The 18,989-nt window shown below is 41.4% G+C and overlaps 2 protein-coding genes across 6 annotated transcripts in view; one reads left to right on the forward strand and one right to left on the reverse strand.

Moving 5' to 3' along the window:
* Positions 1 to 1,165: 1,165 nt before the first annotated feature.
* On the reverse strand, positions 1,166 to 8,014 carry rnf170 (ring finger protein 170). Its single transcript, XM_024406443.2, has 7 exons — positions 7,913 to 8,014; positions 7,189 to 7,355; positions 6,898 to 6,976; positions 6,552 to 6,663; positions 2,164 to 2,237; positions 1,817 to 1,948; positions 1,166 to 1,309 (listed from the first exon to the last, which is right to left on the reverse strand). The coding sequence occupies exons 2-7, from the start codon at positions 7,329 to 7,331 to the stop codon at positions 1,166 to 1,168; spliced, it is 684 nt and encodes a 227-aa protein (XP_024262211.2). The 5' UTR covers positions 7,332 to 7,355; positions 7,913 to 8,014.
* Positions 8,015 to 8,306: 292 nt separating this feature from the next.
* hook3 (hook microtubule-tethering protein 3) overlaps positions 8,307 to 18,989 on the forward strand; it is a 61,623-nt gene continuing 50,940 nt past the window's right edge. For 4 of the 5 annotated variants that reach the window (XR_006083997.1, XR_006083998.1, XM_042326401.1 and 1 more), the window contains exon 1: positions 8,308 to 8,827. Coding sequence is in view for 2 of the 5 variants with exons in the window: in XM_042326401.1 (XP_042182335.1) it covers positions 8,771 to 8,827 (57 nt within the window). In the remaining 3 variants the exon portion in view is untranslated. Of the gene's footprint in view, positions 8,828 to 18,989 lie in introns of all 5 variants that reach the window. The other variant, XR_006083999.1, reaches the window with a different exon arrangement.

Consider the following 18,989-nt stretch of genomic DNA (forward strand, 5'->3'; position numbering starts at 1 on the left):
AATAGGAATGTGGGGGGTCTGGGGTTGGAACTCAATAGGAATGTGGGGGGGTCTGGAACTCAATAGGAATGTGGGGGGTCTGGAACTCAATAGGAATGTGGGGGGTTGGAACTCAATAGGAATGTGGGTCGTAGCGTTTTTTTTCTTTTGTTGTTTATTTATTTATTTTTTTACATTTCTTGAAGTCTAGCCCTTAAACTAAAATAGATACAATCATTTTAATCTGTAACAAATGTCATTATTTTTGTTAAAATAAGTCTACGGTTTTCTTTCCTCATTAATAATTATAATAATAATATTATTTCACATTATTAATCCTTACACATAAGATGATGAGATAACAGTCTCTTTTTACATGCCAGTCATGCTACAGGGTATTTATACAGACTAGATGGAATCCAGCAGCAGCTTGGTAACTAGTCAGTTCCTAAAATAATAATACAAATCATTTAAAAAAAACACACACTTTCAGATTCAAAAGATTACATCTCAACTGATAAAACAAGCAGACATTATGACTTATCTGAATATTAACTTTAGGACTCTCAATCATTGACCTTTTGATGCCAGCAGACACTAACTAGTCCCCACTTTTGCATGGTGGAACTCCCAGTCCAAAGAAACAGACACAGAGCACCCTCCTCACCGAGGGCCTTTGACCTGAAACTAATCGATTATAGGACACTGGTCCTGGCATTGTGTCTAATATAGTCCTACACAATCAATTTCTGTGCAGTCGAGCGGACAATGAAGTTTGAATTGAATGGGGGTCCACCCCCTCTCTCCATCACCCTGCCAGTCTCTGGGTCACCACCTCTCTCCATCACGCTGCCAGTCTCTGGGTCACCATCTCTCTCCATCACCCTGCCAGTCTCTGGGTCACCACCTCTCTCCATCACCCTGCCAGTCTCTGGGTCACCACCTCTCTCCATCACGCCTGCCAGTCTCTGGGCACCACCTCTCTCCATCACCCTGCCAGTCTCTGGGTCACCACCTCTCTCCATCACCCTGCCAGTCTCTGGGCCACCACCTCTCTCCATCACCCTGCCAGTCTCTGGTCCACCACCTCTCTTCATCACATGATAGATCACCCTGCCAGTCTCTGGATGATGAAGACCTCATCCATCACCCTGCCAGTCTCTGGGTCACCACCTCTGGGATGAAGTCAGATAGAGATCAGGTAGGTCAGAGCCCCGATCAGACACAGCAGGACACGGATCCGGAACATCCAGAACAGGCCCCCTACGGAGAACATCTCCCTGAAGAGGTGGCGTAGCAACGTGGGGACGTCACGCAGCCGGTCCATCAGCTGAGAGCAGGGAGAGCAGTGGAGTTAAACATGTTTGTGTTTAAGCAGTAACATATAGCCTGGTCCCAGATCTATTTGTGCTGTTTTGACAACTCCTATGGTCATTACCTAGCCTGGTCCCAGATCTGTTTGTGCTGTCTTGTCAACTCCTATGGTCATTACCTAGCCTGGTCCCAGATCTGTTTGTGCAGTCTTGCCAACTCCTATGGTCATTGCCTAGCCTGGTCCCAGATTTGTTTGTGCAGTTTTGCCAACTCCTATGATCATTGGCACGTAATACAGTTTAGTGAGATGGTAAAACATATCTGGGACCAGGCTACCGTAACCATAGTAATGGTTAATTATGACATCACGGTACAGAATGGGGAGTGAGTAACTGATTTTAATTTAATGAATAAAATTTCAAGAAATCAGTTTGCAATTTGGTGTAGACTCTCAGTCTATCCAGTGATAACAATTCTCTCTAAGTGCATGAGAGAAAATCTTAACGTGGCAAATTAAACTCACAGATCTGGGTTGTCCGGAGAACCTGCGGTTGTAGTCGCCGAGATCCCGGAGGATGAGGAGCGGTTCAACCGTTCCATCCTGTACCTGCTGAGGGGAGACTTGCTCGTGGAAGAGTGGGAACAACAGGGTCACCTGTTCACATAGGAAATGTATGGTGAGAACAACTGCGCTACAACCCATCTGTTGGAAATGTTATATTTTATTTCAGCATCCAAAAGAGAAACACAAAAGAATATTAAAAGGTACTGTTTTGTTTTCAACAATGTGTGGATAAATTGTATTACTACGTGTGTATGATAATACATGTGTTGAAAGTAGGGAAAGTTGGAGGCAGCATTTAGTCTCACCATTTGTCTGCAGATGGGACAATTGATCGCACCGAACCATGTCCCATATCTCCAATACGCAATTATACAAGGACCTACAAGAAATAAAGGAAAACTTGATCAAATCCAGATGGATCTATCCAATAGCTTAATCATTCAATAGTTGGCCTGGTTCTAATTCCTTGTTCGTATGGCCTAGAGCAGGGCTGTCCAACCATGTCCCCGGAGAGAAACCCTCCTGTAGGTTTTCCTTCCAACCCCAGTTGTAACTAACCTGGTTCAGGTTATCAACCAGCTAATTATTAGAATCAGGGGTGCTAGATTAAGGTTGGAGTTAAAACCTACAGGAGGGTATCTCTCCAGAAACAGGGTTGGAGTGAAAACCTACAGGATGGTATCTCTCCAGGAACAGGGTTGGAGAGGCCTGGCCTAGAGTATGTGAGCAGAGTTGAGAGGTCAGAAACCCCTTGCTCCATGGCGCTCTGCTTGCACACTGCGGTCCACGTCCTTTCCAATCTCTCCGGGGGAAAAAACAATGCTCTTTTTGTTTATTTAACGAGGCAAGTCGGTTAAGAACAAATTCTTATTTACAATGACGGCCTACCCCAGCCAAACCCTCCCCTAACCCGGACGACGCTTGGCCAATTGTGCGCCGCCCTATGGGACTTCCGATCATGGCCGGTTGTGATACAGCCGGGATCGAACCAGGGTCTGTAATGACGCCTCTAGCACTGAGATGCAGTGCCTTAGACCGCTGGGGCAATCAGGAGCAAAAAAAAAATATATATATATATATATATATATATATATATAAAATCACAACTTAACCAACACCCATCGATTTTTGTGATGAACCTAGATGAACCTACCATTAGGTTTGAAAACAAATTATTGAAACAAAATCATTTGAATGAAAATTATTTTAATTAACACCAGGAAAAGGTTACTGTGAGAAGCACTCATAATTATTTAAAAAAAAAATCTAATTTATAATTGGACTATTTTGCATGTTATTTTGACATTAAATTTGTGCTACATATCAGTTTGCAAAAAACGTAAAATAATAAATAGAACAAATTCCTTTAGTTAATAAAGCCGGTCCAAAATGCAGTTGTTTCAGCCTAGCCCAGTGCTTTCTGTGGTGGAGGAGGGGCAGCCAGCGAAAACAGAGAGTCATTTTCTCTAGTTGCGCCGTGATTGGCTCAGTGTTACTCATGGGAGGATGGATGATAGAACAGCTATTTCCATGTTAAAATGTTATGGGATACATTTATCCATTGTTTTTGATTGCAGGCCACTGGTAGGCCTACATTATGATCAAACAGTAGTCTACATGGCCACTGTTAAACCTGTAACTTAAAGTGGGTACAGCCTCAGTGTTCACAGTAAAACTGTAACATAAAGCAGGTACAGCCTCAGTGTTCACAGTAAAACTGTAACTTAAAGCAGGTACAGCCTCAGTGTTCACAGTAAAACTAACTTCAAGCAGGTACAGCCTCAGTGTTCACAGTAAAACTGTAACTTCAAGCAGGTACAGCCTCAGTGTTCACAGTAAAACTGTAACTTAAAGCAGGTACAGCCTCAGGGTTCACAGTAAAACTGTAACTTAAAGCAGGTACAGCCTCAGGGTTCACAGAAACTGTAACTTAAAGCAGGTACAGCCTCAGGGTTCACAGTAAAACTGTAACTTAGTGGGTACAGCCTCAGTGTTCACAGTAAAACTGTAACTTAGTGGGTACAGCCTCAGTGTTCAAGTAAAACTGTAACTTAAAGCAGGTACAGCCTCAGTGTTCACAGTAAAACTGTAACTTAAAGCAGGTACAGCCTCAGTGATCACAGTAAAACTAACTTCAAGCAGGTACAGCCTCAGTGTTCACAGTAAAACTGTAACTTAAAGCAGGTACAGCCTCAGTGATCACAGTAAAACTAACTTAAAGCAGGTACAGCCTCAGTGTTCACAGTAAAACTGTAACTTAAAGCAGGTACAGCCTCAGGGTTCACAGAAACTGTAACTTAAAGCAGGTACAGCCTCAGGGTTCACAGTAAAACTGTAACTTAGTGGGTACAGCCTCAGTGTTCAAGTAAAACTGTAACTTAGTGGGTACAGCCTCAGTGTTCACAGTAAAACTGTAACTTAGTGGGTACAGCCTCAGTGTTCACAGTAAAACTGTAACTTAAAGCAGGTACAGCCTCAGTGTTCACAGTAAAACTGTAACTTAAAGCAGGTACAGCCTCAGTGTTCACAGTAAAACTGTAACTTAAAGCAGGTACAGCCTCAGTGTTCACAGTAAAACTGTAACTTAAAGCTTTACAGCCTCAGGGTTCACAGAAACTGTAACTTAAAGCAGGTACAGCCTCAGGGTTCACAGAAACTGTAACTTAAAGCAGGTACAGCCTCAGGGTTCACAGTAAAACTGTAACTTAAAGCAGGTACAGCCTCAGGGTTCACAGTAAAACTAACTTCAAGCAGGTACAGCCTCAGTGTTCACAGTAAAACTGTAACTTCAAGCAGGTACTGCCTCAGTGTTCACAGTAAAACTGTAACTTCAAGCAGGTACAGCCTCAGTGTTCACAGTAAAACTGTAACTTAAAGCAGGTACAGCCTCAGTGTTCACAGTAAAACTGTAACTTAAAGCAGGTACAGCCTCAGTGTTCACAGTAAAACTGTAACTTAAAGCAGGTACAGCCTCAGTGTTCACAGTAAAACTGTAACTTAAAGCAGGTACAGCCTCAGGGTTCACAGTAAACGCACACGCTGCAAGTTGCACAGAATTGTAACAACGTTCAAGTTTGAGCTCACCATACTTGATATTTGCTCAGTGCCGAAAAAAGGGAACATTGTTTGTAACTCTGACTGGGAATCGGAGTTGATTCGACATGACTGGGAATCGGAGTTGATTCGACATGACTGGGAATCGGAGTTGATTCGACATGACTGGGAATCGGAGTTGATTCGACATGGCTGGGAATCACTGGGAATCGGAGTTGATTCGACATGACTGGGAATCGGAGTTGATTCGACATGACTGGGAATCACTGGGAATCGGAGTTGATTCGACATGACTGGGAATCGGAGTTGATTCGACATGACTGTGTTTTCTCTGTTTCTGTATGGAAATATGTAGTGAACTCCATGACAGTAGCTAAAGCAAGGAGCTGCAGCAGCACACAAGTAGACTCCAAATGCATGCTGGGTCGGCATGCCCTGAACTTTTTGTATTGTTTGTTGGTTTGGCAATTCCACTGTCAGCCAAAGAAATATGCTGAGAAAGATTATCACCAAGGTACTTGGAGTCAAACAGATAGACCTGGATGAGATCTTTAAGGTCAGGGCCCTCCCCAAGGCTCACAAAATAATTTTAGAACCAAGCCACCCCCTGTACCCAGACTTTGAACTACTACCCTATGGGTGCAGGTATAGGGCACCCCTTGGCAAGAAAAACACAACTAGACAATAATTTGTGCCAGGTGTGATATCCCTCCTAAATAGCTTGGGTGTATGTTCCTATCGACCCGGTAAGGCCAGCAGGCTAACGTTCCTATAGACTCAGTAAGGCCAGCAGGCTAACGTTCCTATAGACTCAGTAAGGCCAGCAGGCTAACGTTCCTATAGACTCAGTAAGGCCAGCAGGCTAACCTTCCTATAGACTCAGTAAGGCCAGCAGGCTAACGTTCCTATAGACTCAGTAAGGCCAGCAGGCTAACGTTCCTATAGACTCAGTAAGGCCAGCAGGCTAACGTTCCTATAGACTCAGTAAGACCAGCAGGCTAATGTTCCTATAGACTCAGTAAGACCAGCAGGCTAATGTTCCTATAGACTCAGTAAGACCAGCAGGCTAATGTTCCTATAGACTCAGTAAGACCAGCAGGCTAATGTTCCTATAGACTCAGTAAGGCCAGCAGGCTAATGTTCCTATAGACTCAGTAAGGCCAGCAGGCTAATGTTCCTATAGACTCAGTAAGACCAGCAGGCTAATGTTCCTATAGACTCAGTAAGACCAGCAGGCTAATGTTCCTATAGACTCAGTAAGACCAGCAGGCTAATGTTCCTATAGACTCAGTAAGACCAGCAGGCTAATGTTCCTATTGACCCAGTAAGGCCAGCAGGCTAATGGTATGTAACTGTTATGAAAGTTGTATTGTCAATTTTGTGTTGTATTTAAACACCACTTTAAACGTGTACATGACACTGCAACAAAATGTCCCCATGTTGAGAAAAACGTCAGTAAAGTAAAGAGTTCCTGAAGTGAGCGCTACTGGAGTAAAACTGGAGCGGGTGAAGAGGCCGACCTCCAGCCTTTGGAAATCTCGCTCCAGTCAAATTGGGCTCCGCTCCTCTCACATACTCTGCTATGGACCCTGGTTCTGATTCCTTGTTTCTATCAGTCTAGTGCGACAGCCACACTTACCACAGAAGAGGTGGCCACAGTTAGTTTCCACAGGCAGCACGGCCTGCTGTAGACACACTGGACAGGACATGTCTGTATAGAACTGTCGCCTGGGTTCGGCTGGTTCAGCTTCCTGAAGGACAGAGAAAGCCAGGGATGTGGTATGATACTTTCATGGAGGAGAACCTAATGAGATACAATACCAGGGTCCTGTTCATTAGGACACACACAATATAAAAACGTTTTGAAATGGATTAAACTAGTCCAGATAGTCCCTTTTTGTATCAGTACATTGTCTTCCATTTGGTGCCTAATGAACATGACCCAGAAAGTACAAAGGAACCGTTACAGAGGCAGATGTTCACACCTGAGATTCGGACTGTAGCTGTTGCCGAACGGCACGGACATGTTCCTGGTTCTCTGGGTGGATGTTATACTGCTCATTTCTGCAGGTAGAGATGTGTAGAATAAATAAATAAAAAACATTTAGGTTCAGATATTAGAAACACACCAACTACAACATTCATTGGTATATCAGTTGAAAACAAAATACATGTTTGATTTAAGTAATAAACTTTTTTTGTTGTTGTTAATAACTGGTTACAAAAAAACATCACAACACCATTTATTCCCATAAGAATGTCAAGAATTACTAGACCTGCAGAGCAGAGTTACCAGTCCACACAGGAACGTGACACTGAGAACGACCACAAACAAGACAGGGTTGCTGACTCCTTCTATGAGTGAGTCTTCATCTTGCAGCAAATAGTCCACCTCGCCACATTCATTGTTTCCATCCATTCCACTTAATCATATCCTATAGAACTGGTTTAGAACAGAGAGAGTAAATATGAGTCACTTCCAGGCCAAACTCCCCCTATCTAGATAGCTATAGTGAGGTAACGTGTCTATTGTGTTATTGACTGTATGTTTGTTTATGTGTAACTCTGTGTTGTTGTTTGTTTCGCACTGCTTTGCTTTATCTTGGCCAGGTCGCAGTTGTAAATGAGAACTTGTTCTCAACTAGCTTACCTAGTTAAATAAAGGTGAAATAAATAAATAAAATACGTTTTAAAAAAAAACGTTACTGTTAGCTAGCTACAGAACGCAAACCACAACGCAGAGCCAGAGTTTATAGCTAAATATGGCTTAGGCTATATCTGTCGTACTGCTAAACTATAGCCAATGCAGATAATAAGAACGAAAAGGGGCTATATAAAGTCAGGTATGTTCATGTTTACAAGCTAAATGTATCACCCTATCCATTGGGCTTCCACTAGAAAGCACAGCCACAAAGTCAACATTTGAAAAGAAAATGTTTTTTTTTTGGTCATAATTAAGGTTAGGCTAAATGTTAGCAGTACGCTGAAGGTTATGGTTACCTGTCCATTGCACTGAAGTACAATAAGAAAGATCCATTGGAATTGACTGCTCCACTTCCGCATTCTTAGAAAGGTCTTTTTCCAGCCTTCCTCTAAATGGCGTCCCAATTACTGCCTGCTCTAAATTCACCCTAATGTATTTATTCACATTTTCATGGAATAAATCAATCAATATTTTTTTTGTAGTTCTTCACTTATGCTTATGATTATTTTGATTTCTTTAGAGGTATTCTGGACTAACTAACGTTGATAAAGATGGTTGATCCTATTCAGGCTCGATGTTTCCCCGAATTCAGAGTGGTATCATTTTTTTAAAATTTGCAGTAGATAACACAGCCACAAAGTCAACATTTGTTATATCGTAATAAAAAAAAGAAAGTCTGAAAACAAAAATGAGCTTTTTGTTCTTAATCAAGAGTTAGGCTTATCAACGTGGTTAATGTTAGGTTTGAAATCTGATTTTAATAAGAGAAATTGTAGAAATAGGCAGAGTTGATGACTTTGTGGCCGTGGTAACTAGTGACGACCATCCGAGCTGGTTGGAAAAAGCTTGACAGAAGGGGTGACCGACCGGTAGATGTGTGTCTTAACGTCTCTGTTTATGATTAAATAACATCTACTTTTGACGTTGTATGCATTAATGCAAGTGAAAACAGCGTGGGACCGCATCCGTCCTGTCGGGAAAACCGATTAGTTAGCTTTTTACAAATAATAATTCCTCGTTTTGGTTATCCAGTTGATCAGACGTGTCAGTCTTGTTGATTTATTTTTTATTTTTTATCTCGATAGCTGGCTGGCCATTTTCAGATAAAGAAGGGCGATCAACGTGGATTAACTGGACCAGTTACCTACAGTACGATGAGTACCTTGGATTCTGTGGATCGAGTTGAACTGTGCGAGAGCCTTTTGACATGGGTACGTATACATTGATTATCTCGGTTTGATGAACGCTTGGAGACGAAATGTAGCTTTAGCTAGCGCTAAAATCGAGTCTACCAAACCTAGGAAAGTTATGGTAGCCAACGCGTTACCTATATATATATATATATATATATATATATGTATGTATGTATGTATGTATGTATGTATGTATGTATGTATGTATGTATGTATGTATGTATGTATATGTATGTATGTATGTATGTATGTATGTGTGTATGTATGTGTGTGTGTATGTATGTATGTATGTATGTATATATGTATATGTATGTGTATATATATGTATATATATATATATATATATATATATATATATATATATATATATATATATATATATATATATACATATATATATACATACTGATAACTAACGTTAACTAATTGTCTATTCTAGTTAAGGTAACAAGCATAGTTAAACTGCTGGCTATATGACTACTGCTTGAGGATGATGACAGAGTTTAAAACGCTGTCATCAAACTCTGTCATCATCCTCAAGCAGTAGTCATATAGCCAGCTGTTTAACTATGTTAAGTACCTTATTAACAAGGGTAGACGATTAGCTATCAGGATTTTTAACAACCAGACAAGATAAAACTCTAGTAGTTAGTTTACATACGTTAATCAGAGATGTTGAAGGATCCCCCTGCCATGGATAGACAAGTTGACACATCAATACTGTACATGTGTTCTTCTCTAAGGAGCCCTCTTCTAAATTGTCCTGAGATTCTCTCACTCAATCATGAATTTCCTAACAGCAGGTTGTCATGTGGCTAATTACTAAAAATGTAATGTTTTAATTGATAAGGAAGTTGACAGAGACCTTGTTTTCTATTTGAACTTCTGTCCAGCTATCATAACAAAAAGTTGTATTGTCAATTTTGTTTTGTTATCATAACAAAAAGGTTGACGCATACTGGCCACAAAAGCAGTGAGCGGGCCCAGATGTGTCATAGGGATGAAATGTGAACAGTGGGACTGTAGACACAGGTCTATTCAAAGTTCCCGGTGTTGTGTTGAAAGTTGTTGAGTTACCAAAATGTAGATTGTGTAGTCTAATATGGCTTGGTTAGCTAGTTTTAATTTATATTTTTATTTGGACGAAGCAGGTACAAAGCCGAGGTAAAAGGTACAACACTGCTCAAAAACATTTCTCATTAAAAAAACAACAACATCCTCTTCTGAGTCGTTGTGGCTGGGGTTATCTGTCCCTGAGATTGGACATTGAGCTGTGACACTGTGATGTCTCTTGATATTGGGGTGTTTTCAGATGTTTCTACCACACCATGATGATTGGGTGTGATTTTATTTATTCCATTAAATAGCTAAGTAAAACAAATTTAAAAAAATGCATTGTATGTTATTGGTCCAAAGCTAGCGAGCCACAGACAGTAGTTCAAATGCATTCATATTGACAAGATAAACCTTAACTGGCGAGCTATGTCTTTAAAGAAAGATAATAGAACTAGTTGCTCCTGCTCCTTTCTCTGGAAATAATATAGTTGGCTCACATTCCTCAAATAGCTGTTAGCATTGATGCTAAGAAGATACTGAAGCAGGCCACCACTCACACAGTCAACAAGAGAATGTTGTTTTCCTCTGTCAGCAAGCATTGTATTACACTTGCAAGCATACACACAGTAGCCTAGGCCATGTAGCTGAAGCCTGAACCCTGGAAAGTGTGGGTTTACTCAAGTATTCTCTAAAATTCCTCCTCTGCAGGAAACTGGTGTCAAGGGGACTGGGCTTACGCCTTTGTTTTGAGCACAGTCATACCAAGTAGTATTTTCCTTATTGGGACAACTGGGAAATAATGGACAGTAATTTGACAAACTATTTCATCTCCCTAAATGAACTGCAGTCTATTGTTCTGAATTATTATTAAAAGGGGTTCAGCAGCGAAGCTTGTAAAGCCCTATTGTATTTGTTGCCGATCGTTACTAGGTGTTCAAGCAGCGAAGCTGGTGAAACCTTGTTGCTATTCGTTACTAGGTGTTCAAGCAGCGAAGCTGGTGAAACCTTGTTGCTGTTCGTTATTAGGTGTTCAAGCAGCGAAGCTGGTGAAACCTTGTTGCTGTTCGTTATTATTCAACTCGTTCTTCTCCCAAGGACATTAACATGCACATTCCTGTAAGATGGTAAGGCCCAGGAGGGTGTAACGTGTCGTGATGGTAAAGGGCCAAGGACCACATCCTCTCATGCCAATTTCCCACATGGTGGCGCTATAATAGATTGAAAATGCTAACTTTGATAGGTCACACCCCTCACCACGTTTGACCTAGAGTCATGAAAATCGGGTGCATGGGTCACAATCCTCACAAGGAAGAAATTTGCCTCAAGGACCCGTAAGGTCGGCCATGATGGATTTTACTCCATTCAGAATTTTGTGATAAACACTTAAAATAAATAAAACTCCTCTGTTACCAAATGACTGGTCTGCACGAAACCTGATATGTGGTAACTATGGAAACGGTTATCCCAACTCAATATTTTCCAAATTAGTACCTAAAACAACATGGCCACTGTTGACCAATAAGCCTTCACATGGGTGTGGTCTGGCACATAAATGCATATAAATCAGTCAAGGATAGTCATATTGTAACCAAATTTGTTACACATGTTCCAAACAACGGTCAATACCTAACATATGTAAGCACATTCAGATCGATCACACAGGCACATGTTTATGTCTCTTGATGTGTTTGAGTCAGTGATGGAATTTGGCACACGTGCTCAGGGATATGAGTCTAGTTAACCTGTAAAGTATCGCTAAGTTTGGCTGCATGGTAGGGCTGGGCAATGTGTCCAAAATGTATTAGGGTTATTTTTGACGGTGTTTGATATCGAATGTTTTTGAATAATCAAAGTTCTACATTTTTCTTTATGAGTAGTGCGTGACAACGCATACATTCTAAATAATTTTCAATGGGTCTTTTTTGGGAGATCCTGATTGGAGCAGCGGTCTAAAGCACTGTATCTTAGTGCTTGAGGCATCCCTACAGACACCGTTGTTCATATTCAGGCTCTATCACAACTGGCCGTGATTGGGAGTCCCATAGGGTGGCGCACAATTGGCCCAACGTCGTCCGGGTTTGGCCGGTGTAGGCTGTCATTGTAAATTAGAATGAGTTCTTAACTGAGTTGCATAGTTAATTTATGTTCAATTTAACCAAAAATCATTTTCAGCATTTTCATCAATTTCTGCATTTCCTACGCTCATTTGAGATCATGTCCACACTGCCACGTAGAGCTGCACGACATGGGCAAACAATCTAGGTCTTATTTTTAACCAATTGCGATTTGACTTGTGACTTAGAGCAGAACTGTTGGAATCATGGAAATAGAACGATTGTTCAAATTCTATAGTTAGAACATAATAGTGGGCACTTTTGAATACAGTGTTTGACATGACAACAAATGAAAATGCCAGGGAGGAGTTATTGTGACAGGGTAGGAACCAAAGTGTTGACAAGTGTTTCCTAGGGGGCCCTATAATCTTTGGCTACATTGAATGTTTTCTCTTATCTACTTCATGTAGCTAACATATTCTTGCTTCACTTATTCTTCTCCTGATTTAGAAGATACTGTTGCACAAAAAACATGAAGATGTAGACCTACATCATCACTGGTATTATCAGGCTGTGTAGCTATTTACAATTGCTTAGGCTCAACATATTTTTTAGCATTAGCGATTAGCATTTGCGGCTAACAAGCTTTAGGCCCAACTTACTGAGAAAATACAAATGATCTGTTTGCAGATGTAAGAAACACAAACTGCCCGTGGATTTATATTAAGAAGCAAAGTGAAAACCTCATTGTTGTCATGATCATTGTTGCATGTGCTGCGTTGACCATGCAGACTGAACGCAAGTATCTCGTGGTCGAGGGACAACCATTGCGCTCCTTGAGTGACAAGGGGCGGGGCTAGGTCTGTGTGGCATGGGGAGAGAGATGACTCAAGTAGCGAAGTAAACTATAAAAATGGACATTCCTCATGGCGTATCACATTTTAACAAACCATACATTCAAATACCGTTATAAAGGTAAAGTTAAGAACCCAAACCTGTCAATGCATCAATACTGGTATATCGTAAAATACAGTATACCTCCCAGCTCTACTGCATGGTGGCGCTGTTGGACAGAAAGTCATTCATGCAACTTTTTGGTTCATAGCGGCCATATTGTTTGAGCTAGAGTCCTGGAAAACATTGTTGTTGAAGATGGGGATCCATAGATGTTATATACCAAATTTGGTGCTGATGGGTCCAGCACACATCATAAAAAAATTGTCCAACATGCATGTTGCACGATCAATTTGATTCCGAGTTCTGATATTTGGCAAGCGTGGTAAGCGGTACCGAAGTAGCTTATCCTAGGGCGACCAATGGTGTCACAGTAGTCCCATAACTGAAACCCGGCATTGCTGCTTGCAGCTATATATGTTTCATTTTCTTGACATGGTTTAAAATGCTCAAATTATTTGACAAGCTTTTTTCTTTTGGTACACAAACGGAGTAATTTGGTCAAAAAGCATGACAGTGATTGGCCTATAGGGTGCGCCATTGTAAGCAGTCTTTAGAGCTCTGCTACCTGCCCCAGCCCGATGGGTCCCGGGTTAGGGCCGGGTAGGGACTTTTTTTCATCAATAACTAGGGTACCAGGGTATCACAAAATGTATCACTTACATTTTGAAACTGCTCTGCAGCACAGCCCAGTCATATCTAACTAAGATCATAACATGGTGTTAGAAGTGCTTCAAACTTGTCAAATATAAGAGAGACGAGACATATTTCACAGAAAATATTGTTTCTAGAGTTTTGTCTCGAGTTTAGAGTGATGAAAAGTATCTAACTGCTCTCTCTGTCTTCGTTGAGTAAAGCAGCCCAAGCGAAGCCATTGCAATGGATACTCACTTACTCAGAGCCGCCATGAGCAGAGTGCATGCAGAGCGAGCTGCCTGTGCCCAGGGTGATAGACAGAGAGGAGCAGCTAATGGATTTACTAACGGAGGAAGTTGTTTCGGTCCAGGCTTTAAATTTGGCAGAAGCAATCGGGCCTGTGTAGGGTACGGCCTGAATTTAGCTGGTGTGACCTTAAATGTATTGCCGTACAGGACTCTAGCAGTCTGACTTGCACCCTCATCCGTTGCCCTGTTTGACTTTAAGTAATTAACTTGTTATGGACTAGTTCCCTGTGGCGGGATCAAATCAGCGGAAATTTTAGAGCGCAACCTATAGTTTTCGATAAAACTCAAACTTTCATTAAAACACACATACAAGGTACTGAATTAAAGCTACACTCGTTGTGAATCTAGCCACCGAGTCAGATTTGTAAAATGCTTTTCGGCGAAAGCATGAGAAGCTATTATCTGATAGCATGCACCCCCAGAATACCAGACCGTCAACAAAACAACAGATTTTGCGGTAGCCGGCGCTACCCAGAACGCAGAAATAAAATATAAAACATTCATTACCTTTGACAAGCTTCTTTCTTGGCACTCCTATATGTCACATAAACATCACAATTGGGTCTTTTTCCCGATTAAATCCGTCATTGTATACCCAAAATGTGATTTGCTGAAGACCGGTCTGATCCAGAAAAATGCCCCTTTACAAGACGCAACGTAACTTTTTAAAATTACAAAAGTTGCCTATAAACTTTTACAAATCACTTCAAACTACTTATCTAAACCAACTTTAGGTATTAATAAACGTTAATAATCTATCAAATTGATCACGGGGCGATCTGTATTCGATAGCAGCAAGTCTTGAAATCATACTCCATGTTTTCACTTTCATAACATCCTGTGGTGAGCCCCAAGAAAGGAAGTGCCTATACTTCACAAAACCAAGGATAAAGCAGCCCCAAAATGTCAGCACTGGCGACATCGTGTGGAAGCTGTAGGCGTTTACAGGGGATCCCCATGTATTTTCCTCAGCCTTAGACAATACATTGACTGGCGGATGAATATTATTTTTGTGTTTTTGGTGAACAGTTTTTCGAAGGATTTTGACTCCTAAACACGTTCTGTTATAGCCACAGACACGATTTAACCAGTTTTAGAGACTTCAGAGTGTTTTCTATACACACACACTTATCATATGCATATACTATATTCCTGGCATGAGTAGCAGGACGCTGAAATGTTGCGCGATTTTTAACAAAAAGCTGCGAAAATTCGCAGCCTCCTTAACAGTTTTTAAATAAAAAAGTTAAATTAGCGGTGTTAAACGTTTTAAACAAAATTGGGATCGTCTCTGACTGCCAGGTCTTTGACATCCTCCTTATAGGCTGTCTCATCGTCATCGGTGATCAGGCCTACCACTGTCGTGTCTTCTGCAAACTTAATGGTGTTGAAGTCACGCAGTTGTGGTTGAATAGGGCGTACAGGAGGGGACTAAGCACACAGCCCTGAGGGGCCCCTGTTCTGAGGGTCAGCGTAGCAGATGGGTTGTTGCCTACCCTCACCACCTGGGGTGGCCCGTCAGGAGGTCAAGGATCCAGTTGCAGATTCTAACAAAGGTGATTCTAACATTAAACAAAAGTCTCCAACTTGACCTATTGTTTGCCCATCCAACTGGACTTATTAAAGCTGATGGTCAAATGCCGACCCTTAAAACTCCTGGGAGGTAATCTGTTATCATGACTGCTGTATATACAATGCATTTTCTCTCGACAATCTACACATAATACCCCATAATGACAAAGCGAAAACAGGTTTCTAGAAATGGTGGCACATTTATTAAAAATTAAAACCTTATTTACATAAGTATTCAGAGCCTTTGCTATGCGACTTGAAATTGAGCTCAGGTGCTCTTTCCATTGATCATCCTTGAGATGTTTTTACAACTTGGAGTCCACCTGTGGTAAATTCAATTGATTGGACATGATTTGGAAAGGCACACACCTGTCTGAATAAGGTCCCACAGTTGAGAGAGCAAAAATCAAACCATGAGGTCGGAGGAATTGTCAGTAGAGCTGCGAGACAGGATTGTGTCGAGGCACAGATCTAGGGCAGGCAAAAACCTGAGAAAAATCCATCCAGGAAGGGGGATTTCTTTATGTTTGTAGTTTTCTATTGAATGCCATTACAGTATCCATTGACTTAGGACTCAAATTGCACTTCCTATGGCTTCCACTAGATGTCAACAGTCTTTAGAAATTGTTTCAGGCTTGTATTCTGAAAAATAAGGGAGTAAGACCACTGAATGAATGGACATTGCAGTGTCCCAGAGCTTTTTCATGCACACGACTGAGAGCGCGCCTTTTTTGTTAACCTTTTATATTGACAACGTTATTGTCCGGTTGAAATATTGATTATTATGACTAAAAACAACCTGATGATTGATTATAAACATCGTTTGAAATGTTTCTACGAACTTTACTGATACTATTTAGATTTTTCGTCTGCATGTTGTGACTGCGTTTGAGCTTGTGGATTACTGAACAAAACGGGGGTCTTTGGATATAAACATGGACTTTATCGAACAAAGGGAACATTTATTGAGTAAATTGGATTCTTGTGAGTGCAACCATATGAAGATCATCAAAGGTAAGTGATTAATTTTATCGCTATTTCTGACTTTTGTTACTCCTCTACTTGGCTGCTAACTGTTTGTAATGATTTGTCTGCTGGGCGCTGTTCTCAGATAATCGCATGGTATGCTTTCGCTGTAAAGCCTTTTTGAAATCTGACACCGTGGTTGGATTAACATGAAGTTAATCTTTAAACCAATGTATAACACTTGTATGTTTTATGAATTTTTATAATGAGTATTTCTGTTTTTTTAAATTTGGTGCTCTGCAATTTCACAGGATGTTGGCCAGGTGGGACGCTAGCGTCCCACATACCCTAGTGAGGTTAACTAACATTTTTATATCAATGTTCCTGTGTATGTTTCCCAAGAGACCATTCTCTTAATATCAAATAGAATTTACCCAGAACTGTGTTACATGTTCTCAATATTTTAAGATACTAATGTTGTATACTGTGAAACGCTACTTACAGTACTAGTGTTATTGAGAGATAAACATGGTAATGCGTTCACTGATTGTACATAAATTAACATTGTTCCTACATGGTGTGCTTGCTTTGTTATCCAACTTATCTTGTCCTTTCTGTCATCCTTTGAACCCCGTTCATTGCTGCTTGCAGCTATATTTTTTGGTAACATTTTCCCTGGGAGTTCCACCCATCCGCTCCACCCATCTGTTTCCTTTCATTTAGAATTGTGTGTGGATGTGGAGGATTTCCTGATTTTAGCTTTCTCTCAGATGACCGTGAGGCTCTGCCTAGTGCAGCTCATTTAGAGGTGAGGAGAACTAAACATACTACAAACAGATGTGAAAAATGGAAACTGAATTAAAACAAAAAGAGATCAGTCATTTTCAAACAACTGAATATGTCTGTTTAAAAACGAGCTCCTTGAGTGCCAAGGCCAGGGGTTTAGTGGTTATACAATAAGCTGAATAAGATTAGCAGATGAATTAGGATTTGATCGGAGTACGTTAACATAAGAATGGGGATGGGCCTTGTACCAGTCTATGTTTCTTGGAGAGGATATTGCTTATAGGGTGGTCGGGGTCTCCTATGCTGACTATTATTGTCTGGCTCACCCTCGGCCTCTGCAGCATGCGAGGGCAAACACGTAAAACCCCACACCAATTTTTGCCAACATGTACTCTAATGGGTCGTCTAACGAGCTGGCGGTCACTCATCACCTCCATGCTAATCCCCAGCAGGGTTTCTGTTAGCCAGCAATTGCAGGCTTTTGGCTGATAATGAAAAGCTGTTAAAACTGATAGAAGCTGATAAAACTGACCTGAAGAAGAAAAAATCCCAGTGCAAAATGGTTTTATTCACTGATGTAAATACCAGTCAATGTAAATACAATTGGTTTTATTCACTGATGTAAATACCAGTCAATCTAAATACAATTGACTGTCATATTTCAGTATATTGGTACAACTAACACAACTAAACTTTTCAGGACCCTGTCTTTCAAAGATACATCGAAAAAATCCAAATAACTTCACAGATCTTCATTGTAAAGGGTTTAAACACTGCTTCTCATGCTTGTTCAATGAACCGTAAACAATTCATGAACATGTACCTGTGGAACGGTCGTTGAGACACTAACAGCTTACAGACGGTAGGCAATTAAGGTCACAGTTATGAAAACTTAGGACACTAAAGAGGCCTTTCTACTGACTCTGGAAAAACACCAAAAGAAAGATGCCCAGAGTTCCTACTCATCTGTATGAACGTGCCTTAGGCATGCTGCAAGGAGGCATCTGGACTGCAGATGTGGCTAGAGCAATAAATTGCAATGTCTGTACTATGAGACGCCTAAGACAGCGCTACAGGGAGACAGGACGGACAGCTGATCGTCCTTGCAGTGGCAGACTACGTGTAACAACAACCGGACACAGGATCGGTACATCCGAACATCACACCTGCGAGACAGGTACAGCATGGCAACAACTGCCCGAGTTACACCAGGAACGAATCCCTCCAGCAGTGCTCAGACTGTCTGCAATAGGCTGAGAGAGGCTGGACTGAGGGCTTGTAGGTCTGTTGTAAGGCAGGTCCTCACCAGACATCACCGGCAACAACGTAGCCTATGGGCACAAACCCACCGTCGCTGGACCAGACAGGACTGGCAAAAAGTGCTCTTCACTGACGAGTCGTGGCTTTATCTCACCAGGGGTGATGGTCGGATTCGCATTTGGAATGGAATGGAGCAGAGAACAGACAGGAGCTGGAGGGTAGAACTAGCATGGAGCAGAGAGAATACAGGAACTGGAGGGTAGAACTAGCATGGAGCAGAGAGAAGACAGGAACTGGAGGGTAGAACTAGCATGGAGCAGAGAGAATACAGGAACTGGAGGGTAGAACTAGCATGGAGCAGAGAGAATACAGGAACTGGAGGGTAGAACTAGCATGGAGCAGAGAAAAGACAGGAACTGGAGGGTAGAACTAGCATGGAGCAGAGAGAATACAGGAACTGGAGGGTAGAACTAGCATGGAGCAGAGAGAATACAGGAACTGGAGGGTAGAACTAGCATGGAGCAGAGAGAATACAGGAACTGGAGGGCATGGAGAACTGGAGGGTATGGAGCAGAGAGAATACAGGAA

Source organism: Oncorhynchus tshawytscha, linkage group LG09, assembly GCF_018296145.1.
Source record: "Oncorhynchus tshawytscha isolate Ot180627B linkage group LG09, Otsh_v2.0, whole genome shotgun sequence".
NCBI lineage: Eukaryota > Metazoa > Chordata > Actinopteri > Salmoniformes > Salmonidae > Oncorhynchus > Oncorhynchus tshawytscha.

Coding starts and splice junctions, on each gene's coding strand:
- rnf170 (XM_024406443.2), bottom strand. CDS start 7,331: ATGGATGGAAACAATGAATGTGGCGAGGTGGACTATTTGCTGCAAGAT. Junction 6,664..6,897: donor AGCTACAGTCCGAATCTCAG/GTGTGAACATCT, acceptor TCTGTCCTTCAG/GAAGCTGAACCAGCCGAACC. Junction 1,310..1,816: donor TCTCCGGACAACCCAGATCT/GTGAGTTTAATT, acceptor CCCTGCTCTCAG/CTGATGGACCGGCTGCGTGA.